At 41.1% G+C, this 19,585-nt stretch overlaps 1 protein-coding gene across 1 annotated transcript in view; it reads right to left on the reverse strand.

Moving 5' to 3' along the window:
• LOC133076429 (phospholipid-transporting ATPase IB) overlaps nt 1-19,585 on the reverse strand; it is a 457,024-nt gene that overhangs the window by 145,172 nt on the left and 292,267 nt on the right. The window contains exons 27-28 of the mRNA XM_061170962.1: nt 9,176-9,250; nt 1,934-2,056 (exon numbers count right to left, since the gene is read on the reverse strand). Of these exons, the coding sequence (XP_061026945.1) occupies nt 1,934-2,056; nt 9,176-9,250 (198 nt within the window). The remainder of the gene's footprint in view (nt 1-1,933; nt 2,057-9,175; nt 9,251-19,585) is intronic.

Consider the following 19,585-nt stretch of genomic DNA (forward strand, 5'->3'; position numbering starts at 1 on the left):
TCTTGACCTCTGTGTAGCTCAACAAGCCCCTCATTGTCAGGGATGCTGGCTGCGATGCCCAGCTCCAGAAGGCGGAAAAAAACCCCAATTTCCTTACTTTTACATACAAATGACTGGGCTATCTCCAGATAATATTACTCTAGTACAAAGACCGAAAGAGATATTCACATATAAACAGGACAATATACAATCTATCCACATCCAAAAAATAAATGATGATCCATTTCCTTTAGAACGGAAAGAAAGACCGCATTTTATAGTCATCCAGAGAAAGGGTATTGGGTCAAACTGTTAATGAAGAGACTGAAGCCATACTTTTGAAAGCATGAAAAACATTTAAAATGTAAATCCCTACACAGCATGCTCACTCTTTTGTTTTACCCCCTAAAATCCCTCCCATTCAATTTTTCAGTTTTTAGGATCTAGATGAATATCATTCACATTTAAAAATTCTCTTTAACACCTGAAAGGTCAAACAAAAGAACATGAAGTTTAGTTTCTTCTAACTTATAGTTTCATAAATGCATTTCAATCATCTTTTTAACTCTTAGATGACAGAATTACTAAAGCCAGATTGAATTTATTTAACAATCTAGAGATTGTTCTGGGAATTGTCATATATATATAGTTGGGTCTTAAGTAGTGACGGGACAACAGAAAATAATGAGAAATTATGAGACAGTGGGATTTTCCTATTTCAAATGTTCATTTTTTCCCTATCTTCTCCCTGCCCTCTGTATGCCCCCGTCCCCCCGCCCCCAGATCTTCAAAATGCTTGCAGGTCAGTCTCCAAGCATCCTCAGCTCGGCTACCTTTCTAATGGGTCCTCTCCCTGCCTCCCTCCTTACATGGCCTTTGAATTCAAACTCTGTAAAACACCGATTTACGGAAACAATGCAGAATAAACAGGCCATATTTCCCATCGACAGAGCCATGGTGAACAAGGACCGATACAATTAGTCAGCCCCGTCTCCTTGTGCATGGAACACACTAGAACCAGCAGTGTCCCCTTGTGTGTTTTCCAGATGTGGACATGCCTGTTACACTTTCCCAAACAGGAGGCAGCCCTGAAGGAAGACAAGCACGACACCTGGCTCAAAACGAAGGCTTCAGAGATTGCTCTCTACCAAGGACTCCCGTGGCATCCTCCCTAAAGCCTAGGCTGGTGTCCACGCAGGCTAATCACACACACAACCGGCACATGGTATCTTAACTGAGCTGGGCATCGAGCCTCTGTTCCAGCCTCCGAATCCCCTCCTGCACAAACACCGGAGATGGAAACACAGCGATGCAGGCATGTGGGCATCTTTGCCTCCCAACCCAGCCGGGTACCTACTTCCACTTCCAGCCGGGGGCCCTCACCTCTGCTCTTCTAGCCGTGGCTGGCGGGTTAGTGACACACCAGACCCCTTAGCCGCTCGTGATCGCGGGACGCCTGTAACACCTAAGCCAGGCTCATCTCAGGACTGCCTACTCCTTGTCTGTCTAGATGTTTTCTCTTTCCTGATCCTCCAGACTGAAAATAATACCCACGCCTGACTCGATTCCTGTGTTCACCTCTGGCCAATTTTCCTCACTGGCTAAAGGGACATTTTCCTGTCCCTGAGAACCAGGCAGTGATGGAGGGAGGGTCGTGCCAGGCGACAGGGCTCTATGGGGTGGGGGATGATTGGATCCCACAGGTCCCAGGGCGTGCGGGCCGCTGGCCACATGGTCATGGGGGGCCCACGTAGGGAAGAAGAAGGTGTCACTGAACAGGAAGGGATGGACGCTTCCTTCCCGATCTGGCAGCTTGAATTCACCGGGCTTGCGATACCGGGAGAGACCCGGGGCCTCACCTCCCTTCGAACGCCCCCTCTGAGCAGGTACCAGCGCTGAGGGACAGGACGCAGCACCCGTGCCTTCCGAGGGGCCCTGTGCGTGCGTGGCTTACCTTGGTGTTGAAGCCCTCAGCGTTCTGGGTGATCCTGTAGAGTTGCGGGAACCTCAGCATGCTCTCCTGGCTACACGACCTCTCGAAGATGCCCAGAGTGAAGGGGGGCAGCGCCGTGAAAATCTGCGTAGACAACAATGAGCCATCACCAGAGGCCCTTCCACTCACGCGGTTCCGGTGGTTCAGGTCTACGCGATGATGACTTAACTCTCGGTCGAGTCCAAACCTGAGGTTCAATGATTCACGACTCCCCGCACACCGCACACCCTCCCGACAAACAAACAAAAGACCAGTTTAAACTGTTGCCTAATCAGCATAAAATGAATACACTGAACACTAAAAACAACATCCTAAATATTTGATTAGCCAAGAAGTCTTGTTCCAGTAACAACTGCCCTCCTTTGTAGACAAGCTGTGACTTAGAATCCTACCATGGTGAGCTCTGTGCAGTGTGGCAGTGTTTTCCTGTGAGGGCTGAGGCCCCATTTGCAACTTTCCATCCTGATTTTACACTCACATCTCAGGAAGCACTATGTACTTCATCCACTTATTCATTCGATGGACTTTTAAGGGGAATGCATGATGGGCCAGGTATTGTGATAATCCCCAGGGAAAGAGAGATTTAGAAACAGGAGGAGGAAGAAGGCAAGGAAGCAGGTCCCCGACTGCTAGGAACTCCGTCTGCTGCAGAGCTGGGGACGGGGCAGCTGGCAACAGGCACAGAACAAACACATAAAACAGACCACTCTGCAAAATCACTCCTGGGGGAGAGGAGAGGGGGAATCAAGGAAGGATGCTTGGACTAAAGAGCTTTTGCCCTGTAAGGTACTGGACCTGCAGGATTTGGCAGGATGGTAAGGGATGCGGGTGGGAGGGATGCAGAGGGAAGCATCTCCATGAAAGGAACACCCGTCACAAAGCTTTGAGGCACAAACAAGGATAGCACGTTTGTGGGGAAGCTCTAGGATGTTCAGGATGGCGGTTGGCTAGGGACACGGCACAAGACAAGGCTGGGATGGAGACAGAATGACCTCCCAGGATGATGAGCTCTTGGGCAGAGGGTGCTTCCTTTTTTTTTTTTTTTAAATAAATTTATTTACTTATTTATTTTTGGCTGCGTTGGGTCTTCGTTGCTGTGTGTGGGCTTTCTCTAGTTGTGACGAGAGGGGGCTATTCTTCATTGCGGTGTGTGGGCTTCTCATTGCAGTGGCTTCACTTGTTGCGGAGCACAGGCTCTAGGCATGTGGGCTTCAGTAGTTGCAGCACATGGGCTCAGTAGTTGTGGCACGTGGGCTCCGTAGTTGTGGTGCACGGGCTCAGCAGTTGTGGCTCACAGGCTCTAGAGCGCAGGCTCAGTAGTTGTGCTGCATGGGCTTCACTGCTCCATGGCATGTGGGATCTTCCCAGACCAGGGCTCGAACCCGTGTCCCCTGCATTGGCAAGCGGATTCTTAACCACTGCGCCACCAGGGAAGTCCCTTGGAGGGTGCTTCCTAAGACTGTTACTTTTACCTGTCCTCTATAGCGTGTGACATAGCTGAAGAAGAGGGTTGGAACAAGCGTGTCATCCAGCCCCGGCGGTGCGGCAGACCCGAGGACCACCTTCTCCTTGGGTGTGTGCACGGGTCGCTCTCTACTCTGCATCAGCATCAAGCAAATCTGTACCCACAAGCCCAGCAAGCTCTCAGGGCCGTGGGAACTGGATGTGTGTCTCTACGAGAGTTCTGATTGCACACCAGTTCCCAGGAGCCTGAACATCCGGCCAGAGGAGTCAGCCTTTTCCAAGTCTGTTGGGATCAAACAAGTAGAGCTGCGGTGGGGTGAGGCCCATAAAACTCACGAGCAGCTCCATCTTCACCCGGGAGCGGAGATGAAAACAGCCCTGGGATGTCAATGTTCTACAGATTTCAGGGAGAAAAAGATCCAGAGTGGTGGCATTCACATCTCACAATAACAAACGCTAGAGGAAAGCACCCCACAAACATCTCAAAAGCTCTGCATACTCAGTATATAAACTTGCCCTCACTGTTCGGTTAAAGAAGCTATCTGCATACTGTTTACACAGCCAGCTTTATTTTTTCTTTTTCTTTTTTCACTTGACTTCCTCTTTCCACCCACTTCAAATCCTCTCCCCCATCACATCCCCAGTCTAACAACCTACCAGATTTCTCACCCAGCTTGTAGCATACCCCTTCCCCCTCTACACACACACTGCTCAGGATCATTATTTGTTTTACAGAAAAAGACATCAAACACATTTTCTTCATTTTATTTTTCTCATTAAACAATACACCATGGGAAGTCCCCAAGTACCCTGGGTTTGACCTCGAAGCAGCCTTTTTCATGCTCACATAATATTTCATAGTATGGATGGATCATAGTTTTTCAACCATCACCTATGGACAGGCATTCATGTTATTTCTAGTTCTTCGTTGCCACAAACATCATGTAATAAACACCTAGAACGTATTGTAACATCTATCCTTTATCTTTTTTTTTTTTTTTTAATTTTTATTTATTTATGGCTGTGTTGGGTCTTCGTTTCTGTGCGAGGGCTTTCTCCAGTTGTGGCAAGCGGGGGCCACTCTTCATTGCGGTGCGCGGGCCTCTCACTATCGCGGCCTCTCTTGTTGCGGAGCACAGGCTCCAGACGCGCAGGCTCAGTAATTGTGGCTCACGGGCCCAGTTGCTCCGCGGCATATGGGATCTTCCCAGACCAGGGCTCGAACCCGTGTCCCCTGCATTGGCAGGCAGATTCTCAACCACTGCGCCACCAGGGAAGCCCCTATCCTTTATCTTTTGTTTCTATGAGAAAGATTCCCAAAAGTAGGCTGTAAGGGTAAAAAAATACATGTATTTTAAACTTTAGAGGATGCTGCTTGGCTGCTTTCAGAAAAGGTTCCCATTGTTTATCTCTCCCTTCAGAAAGGACAACAATCTTCTCCCTGCAATGCTTGTTATATTCTATTTAATACTCTCCAGCTTGAAAAATTAAAGATATTGACTCTTACTTTTAAAAAATGTACATTTCCCTGGACCACCAACTTTAGTGCTAAGTTCCCTGACTTATTTGTCCAGTTCTCTGTCAGTATCACATTGATGTGGTTATGGCAGCTTTATAGTATAGTCAGATGTTCAGATAAGTCTACCTTTCTGAATGGTCTTTTTTAAACATGCTTTGCATATTTATTCTTAGACGCCTGTTAATTCCATTCATACCTTAATATCATTTTATGCAATTCCCTTCTCCCCCCACCCCCCAAACAATCATCCATTGGGATTCTATATGGAATCACATAAATTTATATACTAATTTTGGAAGGGTTGATACTAAGTTTTTTATGATACTAAGTCTTCCCATACAAGGAAATAGTATGACTTTCCATTTGGTTAAATCTTGTTGCATATACTTAGGTAAGATTTTGGGTGTTTTTCATGTAGGTACTATAAAAATTATTCCTATGCAATGTATAATTCTAATTGCTATTTTGAAAGGAATTATTATTCTCCTTGCATTTCTAAGTGCTCATTGTTAGAATTAAAAAAAAAAAAAAAAAGCTAGTGATTGCCAGGACAGAAAAAAACTATGGGTTTTTATATATTTATTATGAATCTGGCCACCTTATCAAATTTTCTTATAATTCTAGTATTTCTTTACTGGTATGTTTTGGGTTTTTTAGATGTACAGTCATATATGAACATATTTAACATGGCCATTTTTGGTGCACATATTTGTATAAGCACAGAAATATTTTACTTTTTCCTAGTATTTGTAATAGTTATTTAATTTTCTTGGCAGTTGCTGAAAATTCCAAAACAATGCTGAATTATATAGTGATGGCAGGAATCCCTGACTAATTTCTTATTTAAAATGAAATCATTTTAGAATTTTACCATTTATGGCAATATGCTACTGGTTTTTTTAATAAATAGTCTGCATTATAGTTAATTGACTTATTTCTTTCCTATATTATTTAGAGTCCTTATTTTGGAACTGGCAGCTGAATTGACTCAAAGACTTTTGCACCATCTACTGATGGGATCACGTTTTTCTTCTTTTTTTGGCTGATACAGTGATACTTAGAAACATTTAAAATTTTTGAGCCTCCTATATTCCTGAAATAAATCCTTCTTTGTCAAATATTTTATTCTTTTGATACATTGTTGAACTCTATTTGCTGACACCTTATTTACAATTTTTATATTTATGTTTATAAGTAAGGCTGGCTCAGTTTTCTTCAAATTCTGCTGGCTTGATAAGATTAAGGAGGATATATTTTCTGAAACAGTGTTAAAGAGTTATCTCTTCACTAAAAAATGGATAAAATGTAGCTGAAATCCATTTGATCATGGTAGCTTTTGTCACTGGTAGCCTCTGTAGTCTCATTCTACTCATAACCTAAAATGATGTAGAAATTTGACTATGGATATAATGAGCATCTAATAGGATGGCACTGATTCATGACCTTGGGAGATGGAGAAGTTTCAATGCTATGTAATCTGCTCTGAGAATTAGACTGAGAAACGATGACTTTTTCTACTTTAGCTGGCTTGGGGAATCAAACATGAAGCGTTAAGTACCGAAAAGGAAAAAAGCAATACTGCTTGAAGAAAATGGCAAGGGATATAACTGATTCACTTTGTTATAAAGCAGAAACTAACACACCATTGTAAAGCAATTATACTCTAATAAAGATGTTAAAAAAAAAAAAAAAAAAAAGGCAAGGGAGACTCCAGCCCAGAAGAGGGGTCAGTAGCAATGTCTCAGATGTCACAAACTACCTCTTGCACTGGGTCTCTGTGGAGTGACCTGGAGTGGAAGCAAATGCTAAACAGAAGAGTAATCACAAAATTGGAATATGGGGTAGTACGAATTAGATAGTAGTATTGTATCCATGTTAAATTTTATGATTTTGATCATTATACTGTGGTTATGTAAGAGAATGGTCCAGCTATGCACTAAAGGATGAACAGTAGGGGCATGATGTCTTAACTGACTCCCAACTGGCTCAGAAATATACGTGTTGGAGTGTATGTGCACACGAGCCTATGTATGCACATGTGTGCGTGTCTTGAGAGAGACGCAAATGGTAGGCAAAAGGCCAATAATCGATGAGTCTGGGTATACCGTTCTTTGTACTCTGTTTTGCAACTCTTCTCTAAGTTTCTATTTATTTCAAACAAAAGTTACCAAGACAATTGCTATGGGGGCAGACTTCCAAGTCCTCAAAAGCTTTGGTCCTTCCACTGATTGACTGTGGAGGCCAATGACCCTCTGACCCCACTGGATTTGACTGTCCCAACTCTGCCACCACTCCCTGGTGACCGTCTCCCACAGTGGTACCATGCACCCGTGGTCACAGGGCCATTTCACCTGGGAATTCACTTCCCTGCTGCCATAGTCTCTCTCATCTGGAGAACACAAAGGGTATAAAACATATCCCCAACCCTAGGGATCAGAGGTCATCGTGGGTCTTAAACTTTAATGTGGGTAACCACTGCTAGAAAGTTTTATTTACATTTTTGTTTTGCTTCTCAGTACCTCTGAGAAACTCTTTGTTAAGTCAGGATGGTGCTCGGGAACCTGCATCTTCAAAGAAATCCTGGTGCTTCTCATGCAAGTGGTCTGGGGACCATATTTGACCAACATCATCCTACAGCCTATCGGCATCTGATGTGTAATAGCACTCAATATGGGTTTGTTGGATGAATCTGAACTGCCCAAGACTGCAGAGTGCTAAGGAAAGAACCTAGCACTCCTGCCTGAGCATGAAAAGGGGGCTAAAATCCATTCATTGCGTAACCAGTGACATGTATTTCAGTCCTTAGCGCTAAACATAGCCTCCTAGGTCTCAGCCTTCTAATTACAAGTACGTTACGTGGGTCCGGGTTGGCCTTTTCCAACACTAAATCACTATGGAGCAGTCAGTATATTTCCCCCTAAACGGTCACATAATTTTAACCTACTCAAAACACTTTTAAGTCCTGCAAAGTTAACCATCTGTCCAAGGGGAGGCCCTGGAGCCCCTTTCCATGTGGTAGGGGGTCAGAGTAGCTTTTCAAGCATAGGTGATAAACGGCCATCAATACAGCCCTGCTCTCATCACCTGTCACTTTTGTCTTTTGGGGCATAATTATTAGCAACAAATGTACTAGTGTACTTTGTAGTGAGTAACACAGTTACCATCTTATGAATGCTGTCTAAACCCGAGATCTGAACTTGGTTCGGCAGCATCTTAGTCTACACGTGTGACCCTCTTAACCTGTCGAGCTATAGAGGGCTGAAGCAACGTGTTGTATGCAGCATTTTATACATAACACCTAGCAGAGCAGCTACTAAAAAAGGGTGTGTCGGGGGGGGGAAGTCTGAGTAGATGGATGATTTGAATATCCAGCCGCGAATGTATATACAAATTGTAAATATTTACAGCACCACGATTTATTTTATTGTATGTCTGGTAACTTCCATCTATGCCTACCTATGATGGCTGCTTCAGAGTATAAACTCCCCCAGGGCAGAGAATGTCAGAGTTAGGGTCCAAAACAGTGGTGAGAGTACAACTCAAGAAATGTGGCATACTCGGGTCTCTACAGCACCAAGCTACATCCCTTGCCAGTAAAACAAAAGACTAAGTAGCTACACAGTCATTTTAGTCTATAGTTTATATTTATTTCTAGCTTTTGAATTCATTACAGTCAAGTAATGAAAACAGAACTCTAAAATCACGAAAAATACCAAATAAGCTGATTACCATTCGCCATGGGAGCTGGAAGTCAGAATTCATTATTTTAGCACTAACTGTGGGAGAAAACATTCTTCCACAAGGACAGATACGCTTTTAAGAAGGACAAAAAGGTCACCAGGTTACATACTGTATATTCGCGTACGTTTAAGAATTCAGAAATAAAATTAAGGAATGGAATGAGTTGAGATGTAGTTCAGAAATTTTTTTCTTGAGCTAAAAACATCGAAATGTTGCCCAGGCATTTAGTCAGGAGGTAACAAGGGTCTATTTTCAAGATATATGGGTTAATAATTTCATGGGGTTATTCAAGAATGATCTGCTATGATTGAAACCATGTGTGGAGAGTCTGGGCTTCTGCAGGATGTGTGGCAGCAACAAAGGCCCTAAATATGTATTTATGCTGCCTGCCATGGATGCAGATGAGGGACTTAGATACACTTCCCAGACACAAACAGTGCAGTTCTGCATGCCATCAGAGAGAAATGGAGAAGGCTTACCACGTTGTACAAGCCGATGCACCAACGTTCAAATAAAATCTGCCCAGAAAATCCATTAACAAAGGCGAACCAAAGCTGAAAGAGAAAATGTTCATGAAGTTTTATATCAATATTGACCTAAATGTTTCCATTCACTGAAGGAGTAGTGGGGAATGTGGACCACCAGCTGGACACAGCTGCTGAGAGATAAAGAGCTAGAGGACCGCAGCCGTTGCTCTTTCATAAAATACAGATTCCCAATATCACAAATACCAATATTTTAAGGAAAATTTACACTTAAGGCGTACATCGATTTTAAGAGGTAGCACGTACATATTTACAGAAAAGCAATTTATGTTTAATTTACATCTAATATGTTTTGTGTCAACACTTTCTCAGTACTGGAAGGGTCTCAACTTCATGTTCTTTTTCCTATAAAGTTGACTCGATAAATATGATTTATCTTTGTAGGACTTTCAAATAGATAAAAATAAATAAAAAACCACAGAAACTCCTCTGTTGGTCATGTGTGTTCTTAGCTCATAAAATACTGACCCTCCTTGATCAAATGTCCACCACCTCAGCAAAGGGCAACATACAATAATAGGAAAGAAACATGCTCAAATCATCTTTTGGAGTAACATGGGATGTATAAATAAATTAAGTACAGATTATATCTTCAAGTAGACCATAATTCTGATTAGGCAAGACTGACATAAAAACAAGTGCAGAGCAAAGTGCCAGGGACATGAACGACAAAAAAAAAAAATTATTGGGACTTCCCTGGTGGTGCAGTGGTTAAGAATCTGCTGCCAATGCAGGGGACACGGGTTCGAGCCCTGGTCCGGGAAGATCCCACATGCCACGGGGCAACTAAGCCCGTGTGCCACAACGACTGAGCCCGTGTGCCACAACTACTGAAGCCCGCGTGCCTAGAGCCTGTGCTCCGCAACAAGGGAAGCCAACGCAATGAGAAGCCCACGCACCGCAACTAGAGAAAGCCCGCGTGTGGCAACGAAGACCCAACACAGCCAAAAATAAATAAATATATAAAATAAATTTATAAAAGAAGAAAGAAAAAAAATTATCTTAGAGAAGGAACCATTACCAGGTATAATTAGGAGAAGATATGGAGGTGGTGAGAGTGAAGCAGAAGATGGGCGAGCCAAAAGGAGGCTGGATGGAAACCTGATTTAGAAAAAAGCAAATACAGAAATAGGGATACAAAACACCGCAGTTTAAAATTCAGCTGAATTTATATGATACAGCAGGATCCCGGTGATGTGCGGTAGACTTTAATGTACCCCATGCTAATCACAGAATCCACCTTAGTGGTGTAATATCATGACAAACTGAATCCATTACTGCGGTGGAAGGACTCCGGCAACACGGAACAGCCACCCCATAATAATCTGGGTTGAGATCAACTCTGCTACTGACATTTTACTAAGTCAGATTTTTCTAAGTCAGTTTCTTGACTCCCCCAGACTAAGTTTCCTGAGCCAGGAATTGTTCCCAAATTTGCACAACTGTACCCAGTAGGATGCTTGGTACAAACAGGGACTCACTCACCATGTCCCAGTGGGATCGAACGAAATACCTCAATTCAACTGCCAGAAAGAGTTTTCTTAGCACAGCTTTCATCATCTCATTCCCTCATTCAAAGGACTAGCAGGGATCCCTCCGAAATCTAAGATAAGCTTGCTGACCTTCAAAAACCCTTCCTCACTCCTATTTACTCTTCATTTCAACTACCTCCCCAGAGGTCCCCATGAGGCCTGGCTATTCTCAGTGAAGAAATATTGGTGGAGAACTAAGAATCAGAAGTTTGTGCTCTGCTCTGCACTCAGAATGCTGTTACCACACCTATCCAAATATTAGCCATCCCTAAAACAACAATTTTATTTGCACGGCCTCCCTATCACATGAGGTCTCAGCAATCAGTACTCCAACCAAACTTTAGTGCAATGAGCGTGCAGATCCACACCTGATTCAAGCATACTTACAAAGTGCTTCAAGGGTCTTAACCTAATTTTCCCAAGATTGTGTTATACTTTTCTATTCTCCTATTCAAACAATAGCGAGAACATTGATAAATAGCTAGTGAACACAACTATTTTATTGCTTAATTCAGTTAATGTAGTGCCTTTTGCTGAAGGTAGAGTAGTACTATTTTTACTGTCCTCCCCTCCCTAATACCAGTAGAAAGCAGCAAAACAATTGAAAATAGAAAAGTTACGTTCAATGAAATTATGAGATAGCCTTAATTAAAACTACAAATGACATAGAATAGAAGCTGATAAATATGATGACGTAGGATCAAATCAAGGGAGAATGTCAATAGCAGACAAAACCTTCAGAGTGAAAAGGTTTCCAACAAAGAGGTGGAACAACCCAAGAAAGAGCTGAATCAGCTCTTATCTAGAGGGTGAGATACAGAGGTAGGCATGAGTCATGGCTGAGGCCCCTGGTCCAATTCAACACAGCAGGCAAACTGCAGTTCAAGGGCAATGTGCACACAAATGCCTTTTCCCCCCAGAAGTGACTGAGGAGAATGGCAGGGCATGGGAAGGAGCAAAGAGCAATCAACTCAGCAGATACCAATCGAGGTAAAGTGAAAAGAAATAAATGCAAATTCACCTAACAGAAAACCTGTGATGCACAGAAATTCCCTGTGAGGCATAGAGGCCTCCGACTCACCTGAGGAGAAGAAATGGTGGCGAGGGAGGTGGTCATTACTACAAAGTGACAGGTGACCAGTGCGGAAGAGACAGACACTGATGAGAAAGTGTTCTGAAAAAACTGTGAAGCCCCCTCCCCTAGACATCATCAAAAAATAACAAAGAAAAAATATAAGCAAAAGAATATGACATATAAATAAATGATAATATTATGAAACAATCTCCACAGAAAGAACCAGGTCAAAGCACAGAACAATATTTTGAATGCTCCTGACAAGGCGAAAAGAGCTAAAGAATATGTGGCCTTTCATTGAAACAAGAGCTCAAATAAGATGTGTAAGATATCAAAGAAGGAAACAAATAAGGAAAGGTCGATGTGACAGATTAAGGCCATGGAAATAAAACCCAGAATGGACACTGCTGAAACCAGTCAGGATACGGTAGGGCAGGCTCGAGAAAACTGAGCAATGGACAAAAGTTAACATTGAATTTAAGAGAAACTGACTGCTTTCCAAAGATGACAACAACAACAAAAACCCCAAAAGGTGTACCTTAAAAAAAAACAAAGGAGAGGGCTTCCCTGGTGGCACAGTGGTTGGGAGTTCGCCTGCCAATGCAGGGGACACGGGTTTGAGCCCTGGTCGGGGAGGACCCCACATGCCACAGAGCAGCTAAGCCCATGCGCCACAGCTGCTGAGCCTGCGCTCTGGAGTCCGTTAGCCACAACTACTGAGCCCAAGCACCTACCGACCATGCTCTGCAACGGGAGAGGCCACCATGGTGAGAGGCCCCCGCTCGCTGCAACTAGAGAAAGCCCACACGCAGCAGCGAAGACCCAATGCAACCAAAAATAAATAAATAAAATAAATAAATTTATTTTTTAAAAGGTATAAAAAAAAAGAATAGAAACAAATGTTCGAAGATATAATAGAAGAAAAATTCCTGAAATATTCTAAAACCTTAATCAGCCAATAAATAGAGAAGACACCTTTTGTCCCCAGGAGACAAAACAACGGCCACAAAAAGATCAATAGCCACGCAAACCCTGATATACGAATGAATGAGTTTTAAAATTTTATAGGATCAGTTCTTTAATATATTCAGGCAGAAAAAGCAATTAGCCTACGAGGGGAAAAGTCAAGTTGGCTTCGTGTTTCTCGGGCACAGTAGACAACACCAGAAGTCAGCAGTGAATGTTCACAAGTCCTTAGGGAAATAAAGCATGATGAGAATTTCAGCAAAAGGTAGAAACCAAAGAAACATCAAGAGCTGAAAACATAACATAAAATATGATGACAGAAGTAATACCAAATATGTCTGTTATATTAATAATACATTTAAAAACGCTGAATGGATAAAAATATAAACCCCCAAATATATGCTAAGTACAAGAGAAATGTGAAAAAGAAACACTATTCGAATAAGATTGAATTCATGACCCTAACTTACAAAGCCCTACAATGGACAAGGCCCTCGCCTGCCATTCTGAGGTCACTGCCTTTCCTCATGGAGCTGCAATGGCCCTCCACTGGTTCCCTGCAAGCACCAAGTATGGATCCAGCTTCATTATTTTGTACCCAAATATGAGGCAATTATGTCAACAGCATTTGGTTAATAAACCACCTTTATCTCACTCTGTTGAAATGCCCTTTAACATATAATAAATTACCATTCTATATAGGAAAAGTTATATCTGTATAGTATTGTGGTCTCACTCCATATACTCAAACTAATCACAGATGGCTTGAACACTTACCCATAAAAAACCAACTCAAAGCATTAGGAGAAAACAGGAAAAAAAAGTTATTTTTTGTACGTGAAACTGACTCTCTGTATGACAAACTCAGAAATCAAACAAAAAGAGGAATAAATTTGAAACAATTCATTTCTATAGCAAAAAATATTAATAAAGTTGAAAGAAGATGAATACACAGTACACATATATTTGTAACATCTGTGAAGATCTAATTTCCTTACTATATAAAGAGTTCCTACAAATGAGAAAGAAAATGCCCAACAAGCTGTTAGGAAAACAGGCAAAGAATATACATGCAGTGTGATCACAGGACACAAAACCACTTATAAATGTAGGAAATCTCACTTTTTATGAAACACACACACAAAGGGATATCATTTTTTACCCAACAAATGGGCAAAGATTTAAAAGCTTGATAACCTGAGAAAATAGCTACCCTTATACCCAGATGGTAATATAGCATTGTCCACAAATATGTTTAATATATTTTTCCTTTGACCCAGCAATTCCACTTTTAGGAACATACTCTATATCTTATAGCTATAATCACACAGTATTCAACATAAAAATACAAGGATGTTACAATGGCATTATTTGGAGGGATAAGAAATTAGAACCTGCACGTATATTGGTAGCTAGTTAAATGGATATAATTCGTCCATAGCAATGAAATACTATGCAGCCATTAAAAAGAGCAATATAGGTCTGTGAGCATGGTAATTACAAAACTCTCACTGATATATTATTACATGAAAAATATCAAGGAATATGTTGAGTGGTCATGATTATGCAGAGCAGGTGTATACACTCTCATATGCATGGCGACTTTCTGGAAGACCCATAAGAAACTGTTCATATTCATTATCTTGAGGTAGCAGAAGTGTTCTCTAGGTGGTAGTATGGAGACTCACTCATACCTCTCGTACTATTTTGAACTTTTTAAACACGTTCATGTTTTATTTAGATAACTGTTTCGAGCAATTATTCTCAACTAGGGTTGATTTTGCCTTTGAGACACCTGACAATGTCTGGAAACTGTTTTGAGGGTGCTGTTGGCATCCAGAGGGTAGAGGCCAAAGATTCTGCTAAATATCCTACAATGCCCGGGAGAGTTCCCTACAGCAAAGAATTATCTGGTCCAAGATGTCAAGAGTGCCACTATTGAGAAACCCTGGATGAAAGAAATAGGTTCATTAGGTCAACCTGATAAAACTTCGAAATAATGTTGTAACGTGTTTGTTATAAGCAAAATAATGCCATGGGACAGACTGCAGGAAGCCATGATTAAATCTGTGTGTAGCCGGTGAGGATTCAGAAACCTTCGCTTGTTTTTGAGTAACTACTCTCTAGCCTGACGCCTCATACATAGAACCACAGGCCTTACTCTTTAGAGGCTGTGGTAGCAATGCATGTGAATGCAGAACTTGACAAAATTAGATCCCTAAACCAGAAATATATCTTGATAAATTATTAATGAGAAATCACTTTAAAGACTGAGAGTGAATTTCATACAGCTATGACATTCTAGTTGTTGAAAATACACAGTAAGGGGAAAAGATCCTAAGAAATCAAGCTTCTCTTTCTCAGCATTAACCTTTGCTCTGAGCAATCCTAACCATGCCACAATTTTCAATCTTTACTTCAGATTAATATCCTTGATTAGTTGAATGTTGAGATACTTCCTCTAAGCAGCCAGTGTTCTGATTCTGTCCAAGTTGGCACTGGCTGGGCCACGTGTTCAAAGATTTTTGATATGTTTGTCCTAATTTTTATCAGTTGCAGGTGCCGTAGCTTTTTGAAAAGTATAAAGCAGCTCATTTTCAACATTTCCAATTCAATTTCAATCTTCATTCAAATAATCCATCATTAGATGATCCGACCTGTTTATTTCATTGGAAAGATTTATTTGGGAGAGAAAAAATTAAAACCTAAATAAACAAAACAAACACAATTCATCTCCTAATTTCAAAATCCATGAGCTGGGTTTCTCTTACACTGTAAACACTCAAACTTGATTTTATTTTGGCAAGATTTCCCTAGGTGAAATGCAAAAAGTAGGAGAACACACTGTATTTTAAAATATTTATGTAAATGTACTGAGTTTTTACTTTATTTATTCACAGGACAGGTACACGATGGCTCCCTGACACACTATAAAATCAGACTTTCACACTGGTTAGTCATATACAAATGTTGATTCATCTACAAAAAAGAAAGCACTGCGCCATTCGTAAACATCAATGTCATTTTTGGAGGACCACGGTTTCAAGCTGCACGCCCAAGCACACAGCCCGCAATACAGACAGACTGCCCGCCCCCTCTGCTGTGCAGTTACTTGGACCACGGTTTCTACAGCCACTAAATCTTACTCTTCTGGATGAAGGGGGCAAAGATTCCTCTGCTTTCACTCTTGTTAACTAGGAATGCTATTAAATGGATACAGTCAAAGCAGAGAGCCAGGTTCTGCCTGGACGGCCTCAGACTTGTGAGCTGGGAGGAAGACTGGCCAGTAGTGATGGTTTGCCAAGCTCCTGGGGTTTCTCCTGCTCAAATGTAGCGCTGTTATGCGCGAACTGACCCAAACGTATTAAATGGCTTTTCCTTCTTGGAAAAAGATCCTTCTTTGCTTTAACTGCTGCCCCACTGCCAAAAATGCAGTAACCGTCCTGGCTAATTGCACAGACTCCTGTCTACGGGTCCCAGACGCCACTGTACCACCTTGGCAGCTGGACCTGCCGCTGCTCAGATTCTCAGCTCCCAGCCACATACTTGGATGATTGCTTCATCCGGGAATGGGGGGAACTGTTCCTCAATTTACTCCGCTCTTCCAAGACCCACGGTAGAGGACTGAAGTAGAAAAGTACCCTACAGAGAGTAATTAAATAAATTAGCCGTACGTTTTCTCACTAACGTGGCAGCAACATCATGATGTATTGATATGCAGTCAGGTCTGAGCTGATTAAAGATATCTGTTCAAAAGTCAAAGGGCTATAATCTTTTCGGAATTCGATCTGGCAGTATGCATTAGGATAAAAAAGAAGCATACACTTCATCTAGAAAGTCTATTTTTAGAAGTTCATTTCTCATAAATAAAAGCACCTGTATATAAAAACATATCTTGTTTTGCAGCACTGTTAACAGAGGGAAACAAAACTAAAACAAAAAGCATAGGGGGAAATCCCTATAAGTTCTTTATTAGGGGATAAATGCAGCAATCCTGTCTTTTAAAATGTAAAATCTATATGTATGTAAATGAAGGAATGTATGCCAAAGAAACAGTATGAGATTGACAAAAGAAAAGGCAAAATAAATAGGTAAGTCATTAGGTAGGTAGACAGGAAATTAAGGGGAAAAAATCAGGGATGCTATTATAGGGTAAGGATTATCAGAAATAAAAAAATAATAACAGCACAAAAATAACAGTAGTAGCAAGACACCCTAGGAACTTCCCCTCCAGTATCTTTTGCCCAATAAATATGGGATTGAGTGGCCAGAGTTAAATGAAGACTATGGTAATAAACAGGCTGGGCTTCGTCTCTGAAATCTTTGGAGAGTTTTTCTTTATGGGTCAGTCCTGGACAGGCCCAATGCTAGCAGCAAACACCACATACTTACAAAACTTCTAGGGATTTTTTCAAGGCAAACCAACACAAGAAAGAAAGTTACAGAGTAATGCGTATAGAATCCATTTCTTGTAAAACCACAACAAAAATGCTGCATGTTTACGTATTTTTATGAATGCAAAGAAAAGCATGGAAGCTATTGACTACTAGTGCAGAAATAAAGGCAGCTGAGAGGAAGTTACTTTTCCTTTATACACTGCTACCATACAACAAATAAGCACTCCTTTTAAGAATTATGTAGAGGAGAAGGCCTTGTTACTCTGTCACTCCACCGTGTTCATTTCTCTCCGGCACTTTCTGTTGCCTTGTTACCTGTCTACCCCACCATCTGTGAGATGCATGCAGCCAGAGATTATATCAATTCCATTCACTGAATTGCTACGTGATCAGGGCAGCTTCCTTAATTCCCCCCAAGCTTCATGTTTAAAAACTTTTTATTTTATATTGGAGTATAGCTGATTTACAATGTTGTGTTAGTTTCAGGTATACAGCAAAGTGATTCAGTTATACATATACGTGTATCTATTCTTTCTTAGATATTTTTCCCATATAGGTTATTACACAATATTGAGTAGAGTTCCCTGTGCTATAGAGTAGGTCTTTGCTGATTATCTATTTTACATAGAGTACTGTTAATCCCAAACTCCTAATTTATTCCTCCCCACACCTTTCCCAAACTTCATTTTTAATGAATGAATGGAAAGAAAACCACACACTACAGAACCGTCGTCGTTTTTGATGATGATGATAAAAGCTAATGTGTATTTAATGCCTACTCTGCACAGAACCTTTGAGCAGAACCTTCTAAATGGAGTACAGTATCTCATTTAAAGCTCCTAGCAACCCTAACAAACAGGCATGGTCTGCATTTCACAAATGAGGAAATCAGGACACAGAGACAATTAAAGATATTGTAGCTGCTACCAAATAGGTGTTTGATAGACTGTTATAGTTAGTAACAGTAGACCCTGCATAATGAATCAGTGACTTTAAAAAAAAAACAAACATCGAAGTTAAGGCGATTCAGAATCAAATCAATATTTAAGGTAACTAACCATGCTGTTGACAGTTTAAGATTGTGACAGGAACAAAATACTTCACAACTAAGAGCAGGTCAGCAGTTCAAAAAAACTTATGAACAAAATGACGTCAGTCTTAAGCCTCTAATGCCATGCAAGGAAGTTAAGGCTCCTTTTCAGATTAAGATATAAACTCCTTTGAAAAACACACCACATAACAAAATGCAATCACTCTGGTTTTAAAAACATTTCCCTGCAATATTTTAAGCTGAAATCTCACCGTCCTTCGCTAATATGGTTGAAATCGACCCAGCAGACAAAAGTAAGCCTCTCACCTTTCATTATCCAGATTTTTTGAATAAAAACACACAAATTAATACTAACATGACCATCTAAGTTATGTTTAAAGGGATTAGAATGTCAAAAGTATAAAAGAGAAATTATCACATGCAAATAAATATAGCATATGATGTGCACGTAGAAATTTTCTTGCTTCAGTTTAAACATTTTCTTTTCCATTAAAATCCCAAACGATGTTAAGACGTTGAATCTTACAGCTCACAAGTCCCACAAGTTAGTAAAGGGAAATCTGGTAAACACTTTCAATGTTTCCTTAATTTTTCAGGGCTACCAAATGACATGCTTATCCTATGGACCATCAGGTAAATACAGAATCGTGTTTCCTTCCCAGAAAAGATCATAATACCGACCAGATGGAATATGCACAATTAAATCGATTTTTAATAAGGAATTCTTGGCACAATAGAATGTAATTGCTCCAAATTGTGTCAAGGACTACTTACATTTTTTAATAGTTCAAGGCTCAGACTCTCAGCCCAAATCCCGTGCTCCAGTGTTAGAGGAGACCAAATCGTCCTGGAGGCTAGTAATGAAATAATGAAGCTTTTCATCTGGGATCACTGGTTAGGATCTGTTCTCGTCCATTAATGACACAGTTGTTTCCAACCTCCTGGTGTTGGAACAGTGGCAGGGGGTTTATTACAGAAGGGGTAGCAGAAATATGTATAAGATCATTCCGTTTATGGATAGGACCTATGGCGAATATCTGAGAACATGTGTTTTATAACCAATAAAGGAATGCTCTTAACATATGGATGGTAAGATTTAATGCCTGGCTCCAAAGACCAGGGATGTAAGAAGGCAAGAGACTTTTGATACCGTCCCTCCATCCCCATCAGCCACTTGATGCCTGCAACCTGGGCGAGGTGTGACATTTCTTTTCCTTATTTACTTGTTCTGGAAAGTGGGGGGAAAGGTCTGTCTACTCTCTCAGAGAAGGATTAGAAAAATCATACGTATTTTTAAAAGTTCAGTTATCGAACTGTTTACTA

The sequence above is a fragment of the Eubalaena glacialis genome, chromosome 16 (assembly GCF_028564815.1).
Source record: "Eubalaena glacialis isolate mEubGla1 chromosome 16, mEubGla1.1.hap2.+ XY, whole genome shotgun sequence".
Classification (NCBI taxonomy): Eukaryota; Metazoa; Chordata; class Mammalia; order Artiodactyla; family Balaenidae; genus Eubalaena; species Eubalaena glacialis.